This window comes from Asparagus officinalis, chromosome 4 (genome assembly GCF_001876935.1).
Source record: "Asparagus officinalis chromosome 4, Aspof.V1, whole genome shotgun sequence".
Taxonomy (NCBI): Eukaryota; Viridiplantae; Streptophyta; class Magnoliopsida; order Asparagales; family Asparagaceae; genus Asparagus; species Asparagus officinalis.
In genome coordinates this window covers 54,773,795-54,794,844 of record NC_033797.1, presented here as the reverse complement: position 1 = coordinate 54,794,844, position 21,050 = coordinate 54,773,795, and the positions used below count along the sequence as shown (strand labels likewise).

The window sequence follows — 21,050 nt, the reverse complement described above, 5'->3', positions numbered from 1 at the left end:
CTTGGGTCAACCTGTTTGGTTTAGTTATCTGCGAGGCAGGCTTTAAGTACCATTGGCAATACATTGTCATATATTATTATTATTACCTCCTGCAATCAACTTTCTATTTGTTTGCAAGTCTTCCCTCCATCAACGCATTGACAGCTCAGGTGCTGTTCCTTATAAACGTGGTGAGGGTTTCTAAGTTCACTTTTCTTTTCACTTTTCTTATCCAACATTGACCTCAACATCCTCACCTTGCTTATGCTCATCTTATTATGTCATATTCTTGTGCGCCAATTCTTTTTAGATTTTATTTGTTCGCCACTTGTAAGTACTATTTGCATTATGCACATTGTTGTCTTTTTTAAAGTTTTGTCGATTAAAACATTATTTAGTAATGCTACACATTCGTGTTTCTTTTGTTCTGTTTTTCTGAATTCAGATTGTGTGCTCTGCTTCTAACATGTAGGCTCATGGGGGCAACAAAGAGAGTAGCGGACTTGGTGATTTGTTTGATGAACATGCCGATCATTTAACTGCTGCACATAACAAATTTCTTAGGCATTGGGACCGACTCATTGACCTGGAAGCTAAAGTTTCTCTGGTGTGACCATTAATATTTGTCATAGTGACTGCATATGATACATAATTTCCAAGGACTCACGTAGTCTTATCTTAATTTCAGGTCTCTAGGCAAGAGATATTACATCCACGTAATATAAGAGACCGCAGCACAAACAGCCTTTCTCCTCTCATTCTTGATGTTTCAAGTGGATTCTCAATAGATGGCTGTATGAAAGATGACAGGTTCATATATAATTTTATCCGGCAGAAGTCGCCACATTATGATTCTAAAATGCCTAACAGGGAGAACATTGACCATTCCACACTTGGAGCTAGCAGTCCGGCTTGTACACTTAGATGTGGTGACCGTGTGGTATGGCCTTTTCATCACTAGTTATTCAACGCTGTTTATTTTTCTCCCTTTCCTTTTCAAGCATCATAACTATACTAATGTAGTGAACATTAGTATCTTGTGGATCATGATGGAATTGAGATAGTATATTGAGAATTCATTCACACCTAACAATAATGATTGTAGAGAGTATTTGTTATTGAGATTAAACATTTAACATTCAACACGATAAAACCTAATAGATATTTCAGCTGACAAAACCTCTTTGTTACCAGTGCCCCGTTTAAGTTGAGGCTAGTATGGTAACACCTTCAAAGTAAAAGACTGAAACAAAACAACTAGGTATGTGATGACCCACATATATGGGAGTTGTAAAAACTACAGTAATATGTCCCTAATTGGTGAAACCCATGTGATCCTTATCATACCGGATCCATGCTATAGAAGATACAGACACTTAAGATTTGGAAGTGTTATATGACATTGGCGGTAACAATATTTTTTTAGTAGTTAGGGCATTAGCCCTTTGGCTATCGAGTACAACGGGCTTCCTTAATAGTGTTTGGAGATACTGGATACACAGAAGATGCTGGAGAAACTGATTAATCTACTGAAGCTTCTGAACAAACTTTGTAACCGTGAACTTCAAAGCAGGAACTATAAATTTTAAGACGTCACTCGGTCGACAGTATATGGCTGAATAACCCTAGTGCTTGTACACTTGAATAATCACCCATAACAAGCTTATTTATGATGGCTAGACCTTTATAGTTCGGCAAGCAGCCTACATGGCTAAGATGATGAAGGGAAACTAGTGAATAAATGGTGCCATGGTTAGTCAATAAATCCTAGTTTATCTTGAAGTTGAGTACTGTAAAATGTCAATCATCTCAGAATGCCTGAGAAGTGGATATCAGAGTGAAGACTGGTGGGAACTAATGAATCAATGATCAGAGTATTAAATTCCTAATAAACTGTTCCCTCTAATGAATGTCTTCAGTTGAATGGTTAAGATAGCAGGTCAGACACAATGGGATACTTCAGACGCTTGACACTGTCCTCTGTGTCATAGGTGACACTGATTGGAAGTATGAGACTCCGTCGTGGCTTAACTTGCTTAGGCTTGTTGAACAGGGTTCCTGCTATATGACCCGAATGCTTCTCTTGGAAAGTGTCTAGACACAGAGGAAGAAAGTAAGGCATGATTTAATAGGCTGTCATCCCACTGTTGCTAAATTTTTTTAAGCAAATGGGGAAAATATGGTGAAGTGCCACTGAAGGTCATACTGTCCAACTTGTAACTGTTAAACCATGCAGAATATTACAAGAAATATGTGTAATTATAAATGATATCTATTTGTGTGTATCAGAATATGTATAAGATTAACTTCTCATCACAATCAAACTAAGTTTTGTCAAATATATTGATTATTTTGGACCAATTCTTCTCCAGTAGTACTAAATTATTCTCAATACATCATGAGCTTCTGTGTTTAAACCATTTTTTTATTCATTAATTGTTTATTCTGATTAGATACTTAGTACGGAATCTGGGCGCACGGCAGTTGCAAATGGAATCATATGCGATATTGATCACATAAATGTTTCAGTAAGTTGCTCTTTCATATTTCTTCCTTCTTTTATTTACTTATATTTACCGTAATTAGATTTGTGAGAGATTTTGATAACTAATAAGAAATGTAGATGAAGGCGTTCTCTAGATCTTCGGTCGTCTAGTTTCTACCATAACAGTACATAATTTGTATGAAATTCTAGATATCTTTTACTCGACGCCTAAGGCTACCAGGCAGTGACTTTTCGTCCGAGAGGAGCAATCTTACTCGTGAAGTTTGGCGGATTGACAAGGATGATGTTGCTTCATCATTTGCCACCATGAGGTAGTTCACGATTTGTCATATTCCAAATGGTTTCTTCATGAATCAAATTTCAGCTCAGTTCTAGGAGATCTTCACAATGTGATGCATAATCATTTTTTCCCCTGCATGTTTTCATTCATCCAAGATTCAACCTCATTCAGCTGTTTGTTCAGAGATCTCATAGTTTGCATCTCAGGAAAATGATTGTTGACCTAGAGGTAGGTGCTTATATGTATCATTCCTCCTGTTTTAGACTGCTGTCACATTGATGGCACGCCACAATTGAATCTTAGTTGAATTAACCCAACAGGCACCTAGGTTTGATAGTGCAGGAGTATTTAGTCAAGATCCTGCACTATCATATGTCCGGTCGGAGAAGAGTATAAATAATGATCAACGCAGAGCTGTTCACAAGGTAAACCTTTTGTTTCTCTTCCTATTGTTCTTGGCAGACAAGTCAACAACATTGTTTGTTTCTACTACTTTTGATATAGCTGACAGTTTTTGGCACCTTCAGCCTTTAATTATTGTTTTCTGTGTAAATTATCAGATACTTTCTGCGAAGGACTACACTCTTATCCTAGGGATGCCTGGGACGGGTAAAACGTCTACAATGGTACATGCTGTAAAGGCATTGTTGATAAGAGGGGCTTCAATTTTACTCACATCATACACAAACTCAGCTGTAGATAATCTGCTTATCAAATTGAAAGCCCAGGTTGTTTATTAGTGAATCATATGACATTATGTTCGTAGCATTATCATTTTTGGCATTTTTTATGATGGTATAAATGTATGTATAAATATAAAATAATCAAATTATGTCTTAAATTAATTTATAAACATATATATTCTAAATTGCCATAGGAAAATAAAGAGCTTTTTTCCCCTGATCATCTGCAGCTAGTAAACCATCACTACCATGAGTTCATTGGAATTGTGATGAACAAATTGTGCCTTGAAGCTCAAAAGGTCTTATCCATTATAGATATGCTCCTTTCTTGGCATTCATATCATTTGCTACCTTAAACTACCCATAAGTAGTTTTAAGTTGTTGGACACTTGGACACAAAGCCTCTCTGATCTGATTTCTGATGATTAACTTTAGACATCATTTCCGCTTCTCAAGAGAGGTTAACCAGTATACTTTTATCCATCTTAATAATCAGCTTCTGTCAAGTTTAACATGTACAGTGGCAAGAGAACAATGCGCTGATGAATTTGACTTGCTCAATTTATTGACTTCATAATTTTTTTTAAACCTATCTCTTGTTAAGTGCACATGGATAATGCTAGATACCTGACTTGTTGCACTGCCTAAACTTTAGTCACGTTTCACGGCATGCCACCTGGGATAAATAACATGCTTTCCTTTCTATCTTTTAGTGCGGTTAAGTCTATCATCCTTACACAACTCTTGATCCCCAAGTCAATGTCTTGTTATTGTTTTTAAGGACCTTACTGAACTATTTTGCAAAATTCTATGGAAGCAGTTCTGATTTTGTTGCAGCAATGACTCGCAATCGCAAGTACTACCTACTTATTCTAAGATGTTGAGGTTAGGGACAACTGCCACTTTACCTCAAGTGACATCGTTGTTTTTCTCGCTTCTTTTAGTTAAAGGAAATAAATGTGAAGGAATTTTAAAGAATCTTAGGTGTAGTTTTTTTTGTTTGTAGAGAATCTCTTTTCTTTATATAGAAAGAACCATGGGAATGGATACGAGATATGCACGTTATGCAGACACGGGATATGATAATTTCTTTAGAAGTAGGAAAATAGATACAACAAAATGATACGATAACACTAATAAAAAAGAGTTCATATGCACATGAATGAGTAGACTTGTTCTTGCATTCAGTATTTGAGAGACATGTTTCCAATAAATAATAATATAAACTAAATAATGCTCATCTATATTCTAAAATTTCAGCCTGTCCTGCATTTTATGATGTGTGAAAGTAGCCTTATTTGTTTAAATTTTTATCAAGTATCTCCTTGTTTCTCATTTCTTATATTGAAATGTACCTTATGGTAGATTTGTTCTAGTCAATACTTCTGTTGATCTAATTGTTATGTATATTATACAAAAGTAAATGATTATTCAGACATGTATTGTTAAATAAAAAAGTGTACGTATTAGTTGACGTTTGTTTGAGTCTTTGAGAAGCATGCACAACAAGTACCCCAAATTAAAACATATATTCTATTATCATGACATGTTTGAAAAGTGTCTGCATGTATTCAGAAGTGCATGTACTCAGAAGTGTATGTATTCAGAAGTGTCTAAGGAACTGTTGATGTTCGGCACGGATACAATTTATAGAAGTGTCTACGAGCCAGAAGTGTTTTCATTTCAGGATTTGATTCTTTAATTTCCGTTGGCTTTTTTTAATCATCAAATGTTTATTTGAGTGTGTATGGCTTTTTTTAATCATCAAATGTTTATTTGAGATGTTACACACTTTCATTGTTTTATCTTGGAATATATATATATATATATATATATATATTATATATATATATATATGTGTGTGTGTGTGTGTGTGTGTGTGTGTGTGTGTGTGTGGTATATATATATATATATATAATATATATATATATATATATATATATATATATATAATATATATAATATTATATATATGTGTGTGTGTGTGTGTGTGTGTGTGTGTGTGTGTGTGTATATATATATATATATATATATATATATAGTTGTGGCTACAAAATATGGATGTGAAGAAGCATGGTCAGTAGCCTAACCTAGGCTTAATTTGAATACGACTATCTCAACCTAATAAGACGCAACTCATGTACAAATTTTAGTTGCTTTTACTGTTGAGAGTGCCCAATTAGATCATGTTGGTGGACGTTTTAAAAAGCAATAATTGGTAGGGGGGAGGGAAAGTAATACTACACCAGATAGACACATTTATCCTTCCTTCGGGTGGCTATTTCTTCTTCTCTTCTCTGTGCCATCTGTGTCCATCCACAGACACTCCGACCACACATCGGACAGCACTTGGACTTGTACCTGCAGTTTATCTTCTTCATGGATCCTCATCAATCTGTCACCTTTTTGGCGTATTGTTTGGATTCTAATAAGCAATAAAGAAAAATGAAACAGAAGAGAGGATGAGTGGAGGACTTTGAAGTTAGAGTTGACGAAAGGAAAAAGACTAGCACTACGTACTCAGGTTTGGGAAGGGAAAAGGGAGATAAGATAAACAACTATAATTTAGTTATTGCCTATGTTTACTGTCTTCAATTTGTCATTGGAACATATATTAAATATACAATAGCCATGTCCTTGTACCTAACTTTTACAAATTTATCAATTTCTGGAGTCATTGATCAGTGGAAAAGCTAATTTTAAAAGTTTCAATCTTTGACAATAGGAAATATTCAAAAAGGTATAAATAGCATTAACAACATCCATCACGTTAGATTTTTCTAGCTTTAGTTATTGAGTAACTATGTTACTATCTAGACCAATTAGATCTTATGAATCAAACTAGAGAAATGATATCTACTTGTTTTAAACTTGAAATATCAAAATTTTAGGTTGGGCAAGGCTGTGTGTCCTGACACGGTGTTCATGGCATGTACATGGAGTTTAGGTCTTTGGACTTGTGAGTCGGGTACGGGAACATAGAGAAGTTTTCATGCGTTATAGTTGATTGTGCATTTTTAGCCTAGGCTCTTTTGTATCTAATTTTCTTATCTGCATGGTCAATGAATTGTAGGGATCCTTTTCTCGCACGGCAGGAAATCAGGACATTCTATTTGGTTACACCAAATGGTTATTAACACTAAACACATTGACGTGTCCTTGTACCAAAACCAAAGTGGGTTCTTGGTCGTAAAAGCCCTATTGTTACACTTTGCGATGGTAGGCACTTTATTATAAGCAATAAAGCAAAAAATGGGTAGATCCACCTGCCCACAAACTGAAATCAAAGTTTTATGGCAGGGTCTTCACTTACAATTTCTTTGCCAGAATAGGTAATCAATTCATACAGATTTGACTCCAGATTAATAAGAAGTTAAAAATAACTTTTATCCCCAACCTCATTTTTCTGAAAGATTGTGTTGGTTATAACACTAAAATGGATTGTGATAAGAGAACAAGCCCTGATATTCTGTGACATGTTATAGTTTACTATGTTTCATGCTCTCCCTAATACTGCAATTTTCTCGATGCATCTGGTTTCCTGTATAATAATGAGAAGATTCTCATTTTCTTAGCATGATAGCCATGATATTTATTGATTGCTCTCTTTATAGGTGTAAGCAATGATCATGCTGAAATTTTATGTAATAACTAATTTCATGTTAAACCATATGTTTCTTTTGTAATTTTAGCTGCTTTTGTGGTAGAGAATATTGCTGAGTACATGATTGATTAACTCCCAGCAGAATTATAAGATACAATAATCTTGTTGTAGAATGCTGGCTTAAATTATTCCTCTGAAGAAGGCTTTTATTGTTAACCCATTCTGCATTGTCAAATCATTGTCCCTTGCAGGGCATAGACTTTATACGTATTGGTAGGCATGAAGTTGTTCATGATGATATCCGGGATCATTGCTTGTCAGGTGAAAATTTACCCTCTTTGCTTGTATATCTTCTGAATAATTGTGGGTTTATGTTCTGTTTTTTGTTATGGTAGAGATGGATATAGGCAGTGTACATGACATTAAACAAAGGATGGAACATGTACCTGTTGTTGGAGTCACTTGCTTGGGAATCAATCATCCTTTACTTGCAAATAAGAAATTTGACATTTGTATAATGGATGAAGCTGGGCAAATTACACTTCCGGTATGTTCATATTTTTATAATAATCTCCAAGCTGCTAATTGTTATGATACTTGTATCTTTATTTTCCATTCTGCAATTAGTTATTATAAGCTCATGACTCATTCAAATTCTGGGTGTCCAAGTTCTGTTTCTCTGCAGGAAACAATTATTTTTGTGCAGCTCATGGTCCATTCCACACGCACACAAAAAGTTCACTAGACTGGTTCAGTGTAGGGGGAACCACTATGCTTAAACTTTAAACCTAACGTTTTGGATCAATGTATTTGGAGATCACATAACCATATGCTGTGTTCCATAAGCTATTGTGCATCTTTGCTCAACTCTTGAAACTCCAACACTTTTCAGAATGCAGAACTAATAGGTCATGTCAACATCTGGTCGTAAAAATTTTCTTCTTTACACTAAAGGAACTAAATACCTATTTTCCCTAATTGCAATCTCCACAAGACAATGTGATTTCAACCATAATAATTGGAGCTGGATGCAGTAGGAAATGCTGCGAAGCTCCTACTTCTAGCAACCAAAGTGGTGATATCAGTCAGAAATTGAGTAAGTAAACTGGGAACTGCCAAATCTTGTTTGATATTGATACCGTACCGACTACCTCTTCTCCTTACTTTGTAAATGGAACTGAATAGAATCATACACACACACACACACAAATACAAAACAGAGAAATGTAGGTCCAACTGCAGCAACTGGGGCTGCATGCAGTATGAATAGCAGAGCAGCTCCTACTTCCCCCAACAAAACAGGGTCACTCAAATGTGGAAAAATAAGATGGAAATAATCAAACTTCTCATGATATTGTTTTATATCACATTATTCTTTTCTGTTCATAACATTCTTCCGAATTGCTCTTTCTCCCAGGTGGCATTAGGACCTCTAATGCTTGCTTCAACATTCGTTCTTGTTGGAGATCACTACCAACTTCCTCCACTGGTTCAGGTCTGTCACTTTTATTTATACTTCTAAGTATATTGCACTTACTCACTTGTTCAAGTTTGAGAGGATGGTTTTCTATTTTGCTAGAGTGTAGAGGCTCGGGAGAATGGAATGTCCATTAGCTTGTTTTGCAGACTATCAGAAGCTCATCCCCAGGCCATTTCAGCTTTGCAATGCCAAGTTCTCTGATTTATATGATTGATTTGTTTGCCTCAAAATATACTATTATCATATATCTTTCAAATAATTATCGGCATGATTTGTGATATTTGAAATGTTTTCTTTCAGTACCGCATGTGCTCTGCTATAATGGAACTTTCAAATACGCTAATTTATGGAAACAGATTACATTGCGGCTCTTCTGCTATAGCAAATGCCAAGCTGAAGTTCTCCGATGCAGCATCTAGTTCATTATGGTTAAAACAGGTAACCTTGGTTTGTTTCACAGTATATATTCTTGACTCTCTGACATGCTTTATGTCTTGGTATCTAAACTTTGGAGTCCCTTTTATTCTTGAGACCCACTTTCAACTAATAAACAATATTCAGCATGATTGTGGTTTCAACGAGTCTCATGTTTGATTGTAAGTGATTCTTTAGTTGAAGGGATCTACTGCTCAATGCAACTTATAATCTCCTTGTGGGTCAAAGGTTTTAGAATATAAATAGACTATCAAACTCAGGGATTAGGCAAGTGAACTTTATTTCCAGTGGAGGTGAATTAGCTTCTAGGTTATACCTTTGGCATTGTCAACTGGTTGAGTGCATTTACGTGTTCCTCTGAATCAATACTCCTCAATCCACCTTCTTTCTAGCTTCATGTTTTAGGCTGTTGTATTTGCTGTATACCGTCTACTCAGGTGAAGTATGTCATTTAATGCAAAGTATAAATACTGCAAATAACAAATGTAAGTGCCTCGCAAGCGAGACATAATTTGTAGCCCTTCACATTGACTACATAAACATGAAATGACTTTCTTTTGGTTGAGCATAACCTTACAATTAACAGGAAAAGAAGGGCAATGAAATGAAATACCATCAAGTGGAAATAACTAGTAAGAATACCAAATTATATCTCTTCTGCTAGAACTAATTTTTGTATGGATCAGATTCACCTAATATCAACTTGTACTAAGACTATGATGCCCAAAAATCTTTGACGAATCAACATTTGAGAGACTATATCATGCTCTCTAGACCTGTTTTGTTCCTTCCCTAAAACTCCATTTTGCAATGTTGTGCTTCAATTAGTATGATGCATCATAGTCCCTTGTTCTTGGAAAATGGATCAAGTTCATTGAATAGAATTCATTCCATCTCGACATTCGTCATTGTCTATCATTTGAATAGACTTTGGTTGTTATCATGTGAATAAAAGTTATCAGCGAATGTCAATGATTATTTTGCGACAGTATGCTTGTGAATAAGTAACGTGGAATGGACATTGGAGAGCTGTTAAGGAGACTTGTTTGGATTAAAAAAGAAAAAAAGAAAAAAGAAAAAAGAAAAAAGAAAAAAGAAAAAAAGAAAAAAGGACATAAATATTGAAATTGAATTTCTCACTTAATAAATAAAAAATATGATGGGCTTCACATTTAAGCACCTCACATGTCGGCAACTCACAAACCTAAAACTAGCTGCAATTCAGATGAAGAGTTTCTAACAAACATTCTTCTCTCCTCCTAAAATTTTTAAAAAACATATCTTTTTATAGGAATAAAACAAAATCCTAGTCCTAACTAATAGATAACATCAAACAGAACACCCTAACAAAATAATTCAATATCTTTTTTTCGTGGAAAAATAATTCAGTTTCTAAATACAATGTCATGCTAACCAAATATCTCAACTAAAGAAAAATCAAATTAGAAAAAAAATCCCAAATTCTAATTTGTCCTCCGTCAAGTCTCCCCATCTTCAAAAAACTTGCGCAAATAAGTGCATTGCTAATGTCAAAGCTGAAATCGGTGGATCTCTTTGGCTCTAATTCCAAATGATATGGAGTGGAGTGTGGAGATCTGTCGAGGAGACTTATTTGGATTAAAAAAAGAAAAAAAAGACACAAATATTGAAATTGTACAAATGATGGAGAACAAATTAGAATTTGGGATTTTTTCGTGAGGGATTCTTTTTTGGATTGGGTTGCAATGTTTTATCTGTACAGCAGTCATTTTAACAGAAGGTGTTCTTTTCTAAAATGTGCAGGTTTTAAATCCAGATAAACCTGTAATTTTTATCAATACAGGTCAATCTTGCAGATCAGTTGCCTGCATTAGAGGTGAAGGAGCTAAAAACTGTAAACAATCCAAAAGAAGCTTATATTGTCTCAGAGGTATGACCTTTTGGAGTATATATGTTCATGATTATACAGTTTTTTCATGAATAATTTTTTAATTACATAAATTCCCCTTTCCACTTTTATGTAAGGTTCAAGTTTCTTTACATTTGTGAATTTTAGTGAACTTGTCTAAGATTCGAAATCTGAAATATTTTTCCAAATATATCTTCAGATCACCAGAGAGTTAGTGAAGAGAGATATCCCTCATGATGAAATTGGGATTATTACCCCTTACAATTCACAGACTAATCTCATTCGACATCTGCTTGATGCTTCCGTGGAGATTAACACCATCGACAAATACCAGGTTGCATCTACAACATTTTCAGCAAAGAAAGCTAATCATGTGTTACGGTCATTTTTCCCTTAACATCGATTAGTTTAATCATTATTATTTTCATGAAGATAATGTTTGCATGGACATGAAGTTGACATGGATATTGCCTGGCAACAGTTTAGTTCTTGAAAATGCATAATAACGACAAGGACATACATCCATATATATGCAGATGTATAAATATTCATGAACAAGAAGTTCTAATTAGAGGACAATATAACATTAATTTGTTGTTATCTCACTTCTCATGTTGAAATTTAGTTCTATATAAAAATAGTTTGCAGACTTGATGTTCCTTCTTTACAAATTTTCTCCGGAAATGGAAGTAACTGCCTGTCTAAACATGTCTTGAAGTACTTGGGAAGCTTAAAAAAATGTAACTTATGAGTATTTGAAACTGAAAAGCATTGTAAAATGTTTGATAAGTTTGAGAAGTGCACTTAACGTGTCTCAATGTTCAAGAAGAGTGGGTGTTTATCTGTACCAAACATGAACTGGCTTGTATATAGCACAACTTCATGTTTCGCTAGTAAGTTACCAGCATTTGTATAGTTCAGAATTTTGCTCCTTTACTAAGAGTGCTGTCTGATCGTTATCTTTATGCAGGCATGTCAGCTTGGTATTACCTCTTTCTTTAAGGTCATAGATAAGCTCAGTCATAACCCAAAAGCTAACTAGAAGAAGTTCTCCCAACCCAAACCCTGTTCAGTAACATGTAAATTGTCTTGTTTCAGTTTCATTTGCTAATTACTACATTTTTAGGCATGTGCGAACACTGTTGAAGTGAAGTTGCATATAATGTTAGTTTACAATTTCTAAGGGCTGCAAAGGTACAATACATGGTATGCATGCAATATAAATTTTTATGGGATATGTGAAGAAGACAATGTCGATGGTTATGTATCAAATGACCATTCCATAGATGTATATTTATGAAATTAGCATTATTGATGTCTACTACACTGAAATGCTAGGCCAAAGGTCTCAAATGGTAAACTTTATGTAACATGACATGGACTAATAGAGGCTACTAACCTACATGGATACGAGTACGGATGCTGGTACAAGAATATGACATCTGAGTTTACTATCATCTTTATTTAGGAAAATTGCATATTATGTCAGTCAGTTACAAAATAAAATAGCTAGTTAGAAGGCACTAGATTTTGGCACGCACATTCACATTCACATTCACATGCAAATCAATTAAGAGATGGTAACCTTAACTCTTCTGTCTTTTGGATTTATTCATAATTTTGAAGTATTTTGGACTGAAATAAGAATTCAATTAGTGGATTTGAGACTAATTTTGATGATCAAGAGATCTAATCTTATTTTTTCTGGTATAGTGAACACATTAATGAGCTCTTTTGTATCATATGAACTATATTTTGAAGAGAGCGGACAAAAGAGAGGTCCGCTGGATCTTTTGAGAGGCCCACCCAATATTGTACATCACCCTATATATACCCAAGCTAGGGTTTTTTGTTCGTTGGGCAAAAGGAGGGTTTGTGAGCATAGGGTGCAAAAGGACGGTTTGCAAGTGCAGAGGGGATTTGCGGCTGTCTCTTGGCTTCGTGCAGGCTTGGGCTGAAGTGGACGCAAGAGCAGACGTGTGCAAGATGGTGCAGAGGCTGGGAAAAAGGCAGCGATCAAAAGCAGAGAAAAACAATGTGCAGGGCAAAGAACAGCAGAGATTCTTTTAGAGTTTTGTGCAGTCATTTTTAGAGTTTGATCATTCCCTTTTGAGAGAGATTTTGTGTGAGGGATTTGAGAGTTTGTGAGAGGGTTTAGATTGTGAGATTGTAAACCCTAGTTGTATCTCTCCCTCTAATAGTAGATCCTCCTCCTTGCCCCGTGGACGTAGGTAGTTTGTCGAACCATGTAAAATCGTTTGTTTTGTGTTTGTAGTCATTGTAATAGTTTTTAGGATCCCTCGACAAATCAGTCCTAGAACTGATGAGAGGAAGAGCCGATATCTTACTTTGTTGAGATATTCGCTTCAGATTCTTGTTTCCTTCGTGAGACGGAAATTCTTATTGAGATCTTCCTCTCTTATTATGCACCAGAAACTTTGTCAAAATTTTCGCTACGCACAATATATTTTTCCGATATTATTTGGTTTTCTCATATCCATTTTGTATCTGCTTATAGATCCACATGCGTATATGTAGGCATATCCACTTTAGCAGATACGGATATGAGTTTTTCTTGGTGAGGCATATTCGTATCTGCATCTGTGATTGGTAAGCGGATACAGATATTATAAACATCATGTCTGATCTATATCTGAACAGTGTGCACCAATAAGCATCATGTCTGAGCTATATCTGAACAGTGTATGAGCTATATCTGAACAGTGTGCACCGATAAGCATCATGTCTGAGGTATATCTGAACAGTGTGCACCCCTAGGCACAAGTCATTGTTTTTGGAATTCAAGACCCCTACCCAAACCACATGGAAATGTTGGTTTTTCCATGTGGTTTGGAAATCGGAATTGTGGAGCTAATACAGATTGTAATTAAACTTAAAAGAAATACTTTAATTCTTAAGAAATTCTAAGAGAAACATATAACTTGAATAATTCAAATAATTCAAGTCTAAGGAATATGAATTCCCTACATGTTACATTTTCTGAATTGGAAGATAAACAACCACATGCCTGTTTTTGGCTAAAGAAGAGATAAGGCATCATATTTGGTCTAGCAAAGAGAGAGTTAAATCTGTATGAGAGAAAAGAGAAGATAAAAGATCCAGTTATTCTCAAGTTAGAGGAGGGAGGGTTAACGAGCAAAAGCTTATGCTCTGGAAAGAAGGAGGAGCTGTGCTGGAGCATGATTTGTGTGGACGATTTACATCTTATGTATTAGAAATCAAAACAGTTCCAGCTGTTCATCATGCTGAATAACTAAAATAGTTATCTCTATTGAATTACACCTTACATCAGGGGTTTAATGGACTGGGGTCTAAGTTAGGTTAAACTCTGATGGATCACATCGTGGTCAGGTTTTTACAAAGGTATTGTCCATACCTGAACCAAATTTAATGAGTTTTAATTTTTAAATTTTTTTGTCACTGCTTCGATCTAAATGGAACTGTCTAAACCTTTATATGTTGCGGTCTGCTCCGGCTTAGGCTGAGTGCATAATCATCTAATTTGCACCCCTTGTGGGATACCAATTATCATCAGTTAAGTGTCCTGCACATCATAGGCTTTAGGAATGTGAATGAGCATTGTCATATATAAAATAAATTTGTGTGATAGTGTGTGAATTGATGAAATTTTATTTTTATTTGGGTAGTTTTTCTAAAATAAAATGCAATAGTTAGTTTAACGTAACTATTATACCGATATCTCCAAGAAAACATAGTTTTTCTTTTACATATGAAAGTTGATGGAGTTGTTGTAATCGTGTGGTTCTTATCTTCACTTCATCATAAATTGCGGCCTGTGCCTTTGAGAGCACTAGGTCATAGATAGGAATTTGCATTACAATAGGAAAGATATCTGTTGAGAATGTAATGTAATTAAAGAGTTTTAGAGGGGTTTTGTGTAAATGTGTGTGTAAGGCTATATAAACCAAGCAATTCTATCAATGAAATTAGACTTAGAAGCCCTATTCTTTCTACATGGTATCAGAGCTGTAAACCTAGCCGTCTCCCTCTTTAACCCGACGAAGCCTCGATCCTCCTCCTTCTTCGCGTCGAACTTGCTCACCATCACATGCTAGTACCAGAGCGCGATTGCCTGCTGATAGTAGAGCACGATCAGGTACCTGTTCGCCACGTTGAACCCCGAGAGGTGGTCGACGGTGGTCTTGGCGTCGTAGATGTCCTCGTAGACGACGAAGGCGGTGTCCTTGTTGGTCCCGATGCGGATCTTGCGGATCACGCTGTACTTGCTGAAGATGTCGTACATCTCCTCGCTCGAGATGTTGAAGTGGAGGTTGCGGACGTTGAGGACCTGGTTGACCTCCGGGGGGAGGCGAGTGTTGGCCTTTCGAAGGCTGATCATCGTCATCGAGAGCTAGGGTTTCCAGAAGGTGGAGGCGTGCAAGGAGGCGAAGCAGAGGTTTGAGGAGATGTTCAAGACTGGGAAGAACCGGTGGTTCTTTACCAAGCTCAGGTTTTGAGGAACCAGGTATCTTGATCTTGTTCAAGACTGGGAAGAACCGGTGGTTCTTTACCAAGCTCAGGTTTTGAGGAACCAGGTATCTTGATCTCTTGGTTTGGGTCGTTTAGGGTTTTATTTTCTTGAAAAAAAATGTTATCTTCGCTTAAAAAGGAGTGTTGTGTTATTGAGATTTGGGGATTTTGGGGGAAGAGGAAGATGGTCATCGAGAGCTAGGGTTGGATTGTTGCCGATCAGATAAAAAAAGAAAAAAAGGGATCTTTATTAGATGATTAAGTAGTTTGGTTCCGCTGTCTTTTTTTTGTTTTCTCTGTTGCCCTTTGTGAGATCGGTGTGAGGGAACCGAATACAAGTTGGATCGATAGCGGAGACTGGCAGAAATTCGATGGAAGAGATCATCAAGAAGTTGAATCCTGAGGAGATCTCAACACTGATACAACTGATGAGGTTGTCGGCAGGAGAGGGCTCGAAAAAACCACCACCCAAGAAGGTGGAGCTTCCACCTATCGATGTAAAGCTTGATGGACTCGCGATATATCTGAGTTGGTCGTGTCGGGTGAAATATACTCTTATCGGGAGGAGCCTGAAGGGATATCTGATGGGGGAGAAGACTGAGCCGGCTGAGGGCTCCGCAGGGAGAGATGAGTGGAAGTTCACTCATATGTTGGTATACATTTGGCTTCTGAATTCTGTAATCCAGCCAATTGCTGCCACAGTGGATGACCTTGGGAGGGTGCAGGATGTTTGGAAGAAGCTGAGGAGGACCTACGATGGGGTGAGAAATAACCTAAGGGTATTCTTAATCGAGAAGGAGATCAGCGTTACAGTCCAAGGAGAGGATTGTATAGGAGTACGCTATAGAGCTGGAGCACTTGTGGCTCGATCACGATCATTTCTCGCCCCTAACGAGCTGCAAGGACCCGGAGTGCAACGAGCGCAAGACCTCTTTGCAGAAGAGGACCATGTTATTTCTCCGAGGCTTATCTCCAGCGTATGAGCAGAGGACGATGTTGCTACTAACCCAGACGAAGATCCCATCACTGGAGGAGGCAGTCTTGGCCATGATACAGGAGGAGAGTCGTATCAAGCTACAGGTTGAGATAGGTGGACCTACGGGGAGAAGTCTGCATTAGTGGTCTCTAACCCAGGTAACACTAGACTCAGAAGGGAGACTAGGCAATGCTTCAGCTGTGGAGAGGTAGGACATTTGAGACAGATGTGTCCTAAGCCACCCAAGGAGAGGGACTGGGGTGGACGTGATCAGGCTGGAAGCCGTGGCCGTGGCCGTGGAGGCAGGCGAGGTGGAAGAGGAGGCCACTGGACAAACTTAACAGTGGCAGAAAGGGAAGAAGAAGATGAGATGATCTTCATTGATGAGGATCAGGCACTCTTGGTAGCATTGAGGAGAAAGCAGAGAGCTATAGGTGATGTGTCTGAGGGGGCATCTACTACGTTCTCTGGAGGAGACTATGCCAATGACGCCCTTCGTGCACACTCAAACGAGGAAAGATACACCGCCTTGATAATGGATTCTGGAGCATCCAGACATGTGACATGCAATGCCAGTGAGTTCTCATCTTACACTCACTTGGCAGAAGCAGAGAGCATCCAGATTGCTGATGGTACAACTCAGGCTGTGGTTGGTAAGGGCATTGTTAGTTGTACAGGTTCTATAACTTTATCTAATATTCTGCATGCTTCTTTCCCTGTTAGCCTGTTATCCATCAGTGCTATTATCCTCCAACTAAATTGTATTGTTTCTTTTAACATTCCCAATGTGATCTTCCAGGAGAAGGGGACAGGACAAAGACTTGGGACTGGGACATGACGTAGCGGGTTGTGGTACCTGGATCGCGAATGGATGGACTCAGCGCTGACATTTGTGGTTAAGAGGACGGGAACAGGAGGAGCTAAAGTGTGTGCAGAAGATGAGTTGATGCTTTATCATCAACGAATGAGACATCCGTCATTTGGCAGTTTGGGTAAAATGTATCCAACCATGTTTAGAAAAGTAAATAAACAGAAGCTTCAGTGTGATGCTTGTGAGTTTGGGAAGCTTACTAGAAGCTCTTATGTTAGTTCGGATAGTAGGAGTTCTTGTAAGCTTGAAATAATACACTAATGTATGGGGACTATGCCCAGTAAATTCTATAAATGGATGCAAATTTTTTGTTACATTTATTGATTATTTCTCTAGAGTCACTTGGATGTATCTTATGAAAAACAAGAGTGATGTAGTCGGATGTTTCAAAGATTTTCGTAAACACATCCAGACTCAGTATTGTGGAGTAGTAAAGGTGTTGAGGTCGGATAATGGGACATAGTACACCAACAGAATATTTGGGGAGTATCTGTCAGCTCAGGAGATTCTACACCAGACTACATGTCCATACACCCTAGCTCAGAATGGGGTAACAGAGAGGAAGAACAGACATCTTCTAAAAGTTGCTAGGAGTATGATGATGACGATGAATGTCCCAAAGATGTTGTGGGGATAAGCAGTCTTGACTGCTGCTCACTTAATCAACAGGATGCCTTCGAGTGTGTTGGAGTGGAAGTCTCCTCGCGAGACACTAAAGGTAGATAACGGGGTGGCCCTTCCATTGAAGGTATTTGGTTGTGTGTCCTTTGTGAAGGACAACAGATCATCGGTTGGCATTGTTTTAAATATCGGCCGATAATCGATATTATCGACCGAGTTATCGGATTTTTGAGCTCTCTGCTAGGATAAGTTGGTTTTGTAATTGGTTATCGTTTTGAAGAGATTATCGGCGAGTTATCGGCATTATCAGCACTTATCGGCTGATAAGTAAGGCTAAATTATCGGGATTATTGGGATTATCGTGCAGGTATTTTGAGTTGAGTTGTTGAGTTTTTAAAACCCGACCCGACCCGTTTTGTTAATAATATAAAACTTAAAACCCGAAACTTTGTGAATCCGACCTTCAAACCCTAACTTCGTCTCTGGCGGCTGCTCCTTTTCTCGTAGGACGTTTCCTCCGTTATCTCCATCTTATGTTCTCTGCGCCTCTTCGTTGCTCGCCTTCGTGAACTTCAACCTTGAACTTTGTCGCTCGTCTACCCTCTGTCAACCATGTTTTTTTGTCCAGAAACATGGCTATATACACATGCTGTGAGCTTTCCTTCTTTTGTAATTCCTTCATGCACACTTTCTCTTTTGAGTAATATCAGTTCTATAACTATTCCTTTATCATACTTTGCTTTTTCAGTTTTTCCTGTAATAGAGACTTATATAAGAAATTAGTGAATAAACTGTACATACTTTGCTTTTCTATTTTGGTATGTTTATATTTTCATTAAGCATGGTTAGATTATATTTTTTTTAATTGTTATATTATATATATACACCATCCAATATATTGCTCCGATAAGTACTACTTATCCCTGATATATATTCAATTTTAGCTATCCGATAAGAATTTTGGCTGTCCGATAAATCCCCGATAACCGATATTTAAAACCTTGTCGGTTGGGAAGCTAGACCCTAAGGCTGTGAAGTGTATATTCGTGGGATACAATGGCATCCAGAAAGGGTATGTCTGCTGGAGCTCGGTGGAGAAAAGGCTATTTGTCAACATGGATGTGCGGTTTCGGGAGCTCGAGCCGTACTACACAATGGGGGTTACTTTACCTTTTGACGACTTGCCCGATACTGGAGGTATGAGGCGAGAGAGGGAGAATGGTGAGAGCTCAATGGGGTCAATCTCAATTTCGATTCCGTACCCAGAGGAGCAGGAGGATGAAGACGAAGGGGAGGAGGAGAGAAGTGGTATTAGGCCTACAGCTCAGGGAGAGTTGCTTACATACAGTAGGAGGGGAAATGAGCCAGAGGTGCCTACAATGACAGTGCCTATTCCCTCGTCTAGCTCTGCTCCAACTCCTGAGACACCTACACCACCCTTCACTTCAGGTAATATCATTCCTACTCCTACCCCTCTCCCCACACCAATGTCAGTAAGGAGGACTACTCGCAGTAATGCGGGAAATCCTTTTGAGAGATATGGTTGGGATCTAGCTTAATTTGTTTCCTATTCTCACATATTCCCTTCACATGGAGCATTCATTGCATCATTAGATTATGTTATTATACCTAACAACTGGCAGGATGCTAAGGACCCAAAGTGGAAGGCAGCTATGCACGAGGAGCTGGAGGCTCTTAAGAAGAACCACACGTGAGAGTTAGCGACACTGCCAGCAGTGAAAAGAGCAGTGGGATGCAAGTGAGTATTTACCGTGAAGCAGAACTCAGAAGGGAAGGTTGAACGATACAAGACACGACTAGTGGCAAAAGGGTATAACCAGACATACGACGATAACTACGATGGGACTTTTACACCAGTGACGAAGATGAGTACTGTTCGGATGTTGAAGAATGCGTTTCTTCATGGAGATCTAGTGGAAGTGGTGTATATGGAGATACCACCTGGATGTGGCACAGGACAGACAGTGGGTAAGGTCTGCAGGCTGAAAAAGTCTCTGTATGGGCTGAAGCAGTCTCCTCGAGCATGGTTTGACGGGTTCAGAAGAGCCATGGTTGGTATGAGATACAGACAGATTAATGCCGACCATACTGTATTCTTCGAAAGAAGTGGGATCACATCATTATGCTGGCAGTGTATGTGGATGACATGATCAGCACAAGAGATGATGAGAAGGAGATTGCTCAGCTCAAGGTAAGATTGAGCAAAGAATTCGAAGTGAAGGATCTGGGTCAGCTTCGATACTTTCTTGTGATAGAGATAGCTCATTGACCGAAAGGGATTGTTCTCTCCTAGAGAAAGTATGCACTGGATCTTCTTGCAGAGACGGGGATGTTGGGGTGCAAGCCTGCTACTACACCGATTGATCAGAGTTTCAGGCTGAGTGCTGAGGCAAGAGAACCTGTTGATCGTGAGAAATATCAGAGATTGGTGGGCAGACTGATCTACCTGAGTCACACACGTCCAGACATCTCATTTGCGGTAAGTGTGGTGAGCCGCTACATGCATGACCCGAGGAAGGGTCATATGGATGCAGTATATCAGATACTGAGGTATCTGAAGGGTGCCCCTGACAAAGGACTAAGATTCAGGAGGAGTGACCATGTGAACATTGAGGGCTACTGTGACTCAGATTGGGCTAGCTACGGAGATGATCGGAGGTTTACCTCAGGGTATTGCATATTTATAGGAGGCAACTTAGTCTCCTGGAAAAGCAAGAAGCATTCTATGGTGGCGAGATCAAAAGCTGAAGCAGAGTACAGAGCCATGACCTTGGGGGTTGCAGAGTTGACGTGGCTGAAGAACATGCTGGTGGAGCTGAATCTTGACCAAGGGGCCAAGATGAGTTTGTGGTGTGATAACAAGTCAGTTATCAGCATCGCCAACAACCCAGTTCAGCATGACAGAACTAAGCACATCGAGATTGATAGATTTTTCATCAAGGAGAAGCTGAACAGTGGGCTACTGGAGTTGGGCCATGTTCTAACTAAAGAGCAGGCTGCAGACTGCTTGACTAAAGGGCTTAGCTCAGTAGATCTAGCTAGAGGGTGTGACAAGATGAGCTTAATAGATATCTTTCGTCCATCTTGAGGAGTGTTGAGAATGTAATGTAATTAAGGAGTTTTAGAGGGGTTTTGTGTAAATGTGTGTGTAAGGCTATATAAGCCAATCAATTCTATCAATGAAATTAGACTTA

At 38.2% G+C, this 21,050-nt stretch overlaps 1 protein-coding gene across 1 annotated transcript in view; it reads left to right on the top strand.

The window, feature by feature from the left end:
* Nucleotides 1-21,050, top strand: part of LOC109837475 (DNA replication ATP-dependent helicase/nuclease DNA2) — a 53,517-nt gene that overhangs the window by 29,803 nt on the left and 2,664 nt on the right. The window contains 15 exon segments of the mRNA XM_020405735.1: nt 452-586; nt 668-919; nt 2,433-2,507; nt 2,675-2,796; nt 2,921-2,993; nt 3,086-3,190; nt 3,326-3,493; nt 7,304-7,373; nt 7,448-7,599; nt 8,470-8,547; nt 8,632-8,724; nt 8,833-8,970; nt 10,750-10,800; nt 10,802-10,876; nt 11,055-11,189. Coding sequence (XP_020261324.1) covers nt 452-586; nt 668-919; nt 2,433-2,507; nt 2,675-2,796; nt 2,921-2,993; nt 3,086-3,190; nt 3,326-3,493; nt 7,304-7,373; nt 7,448-7,599; nt 8,470-8,547; nt 8,632-8,724; nt 8,833-8,970; nt 10,750-10,800; nt 10,802-10,876; nt 11,055-11,189 — 1,722 coding nt within the window.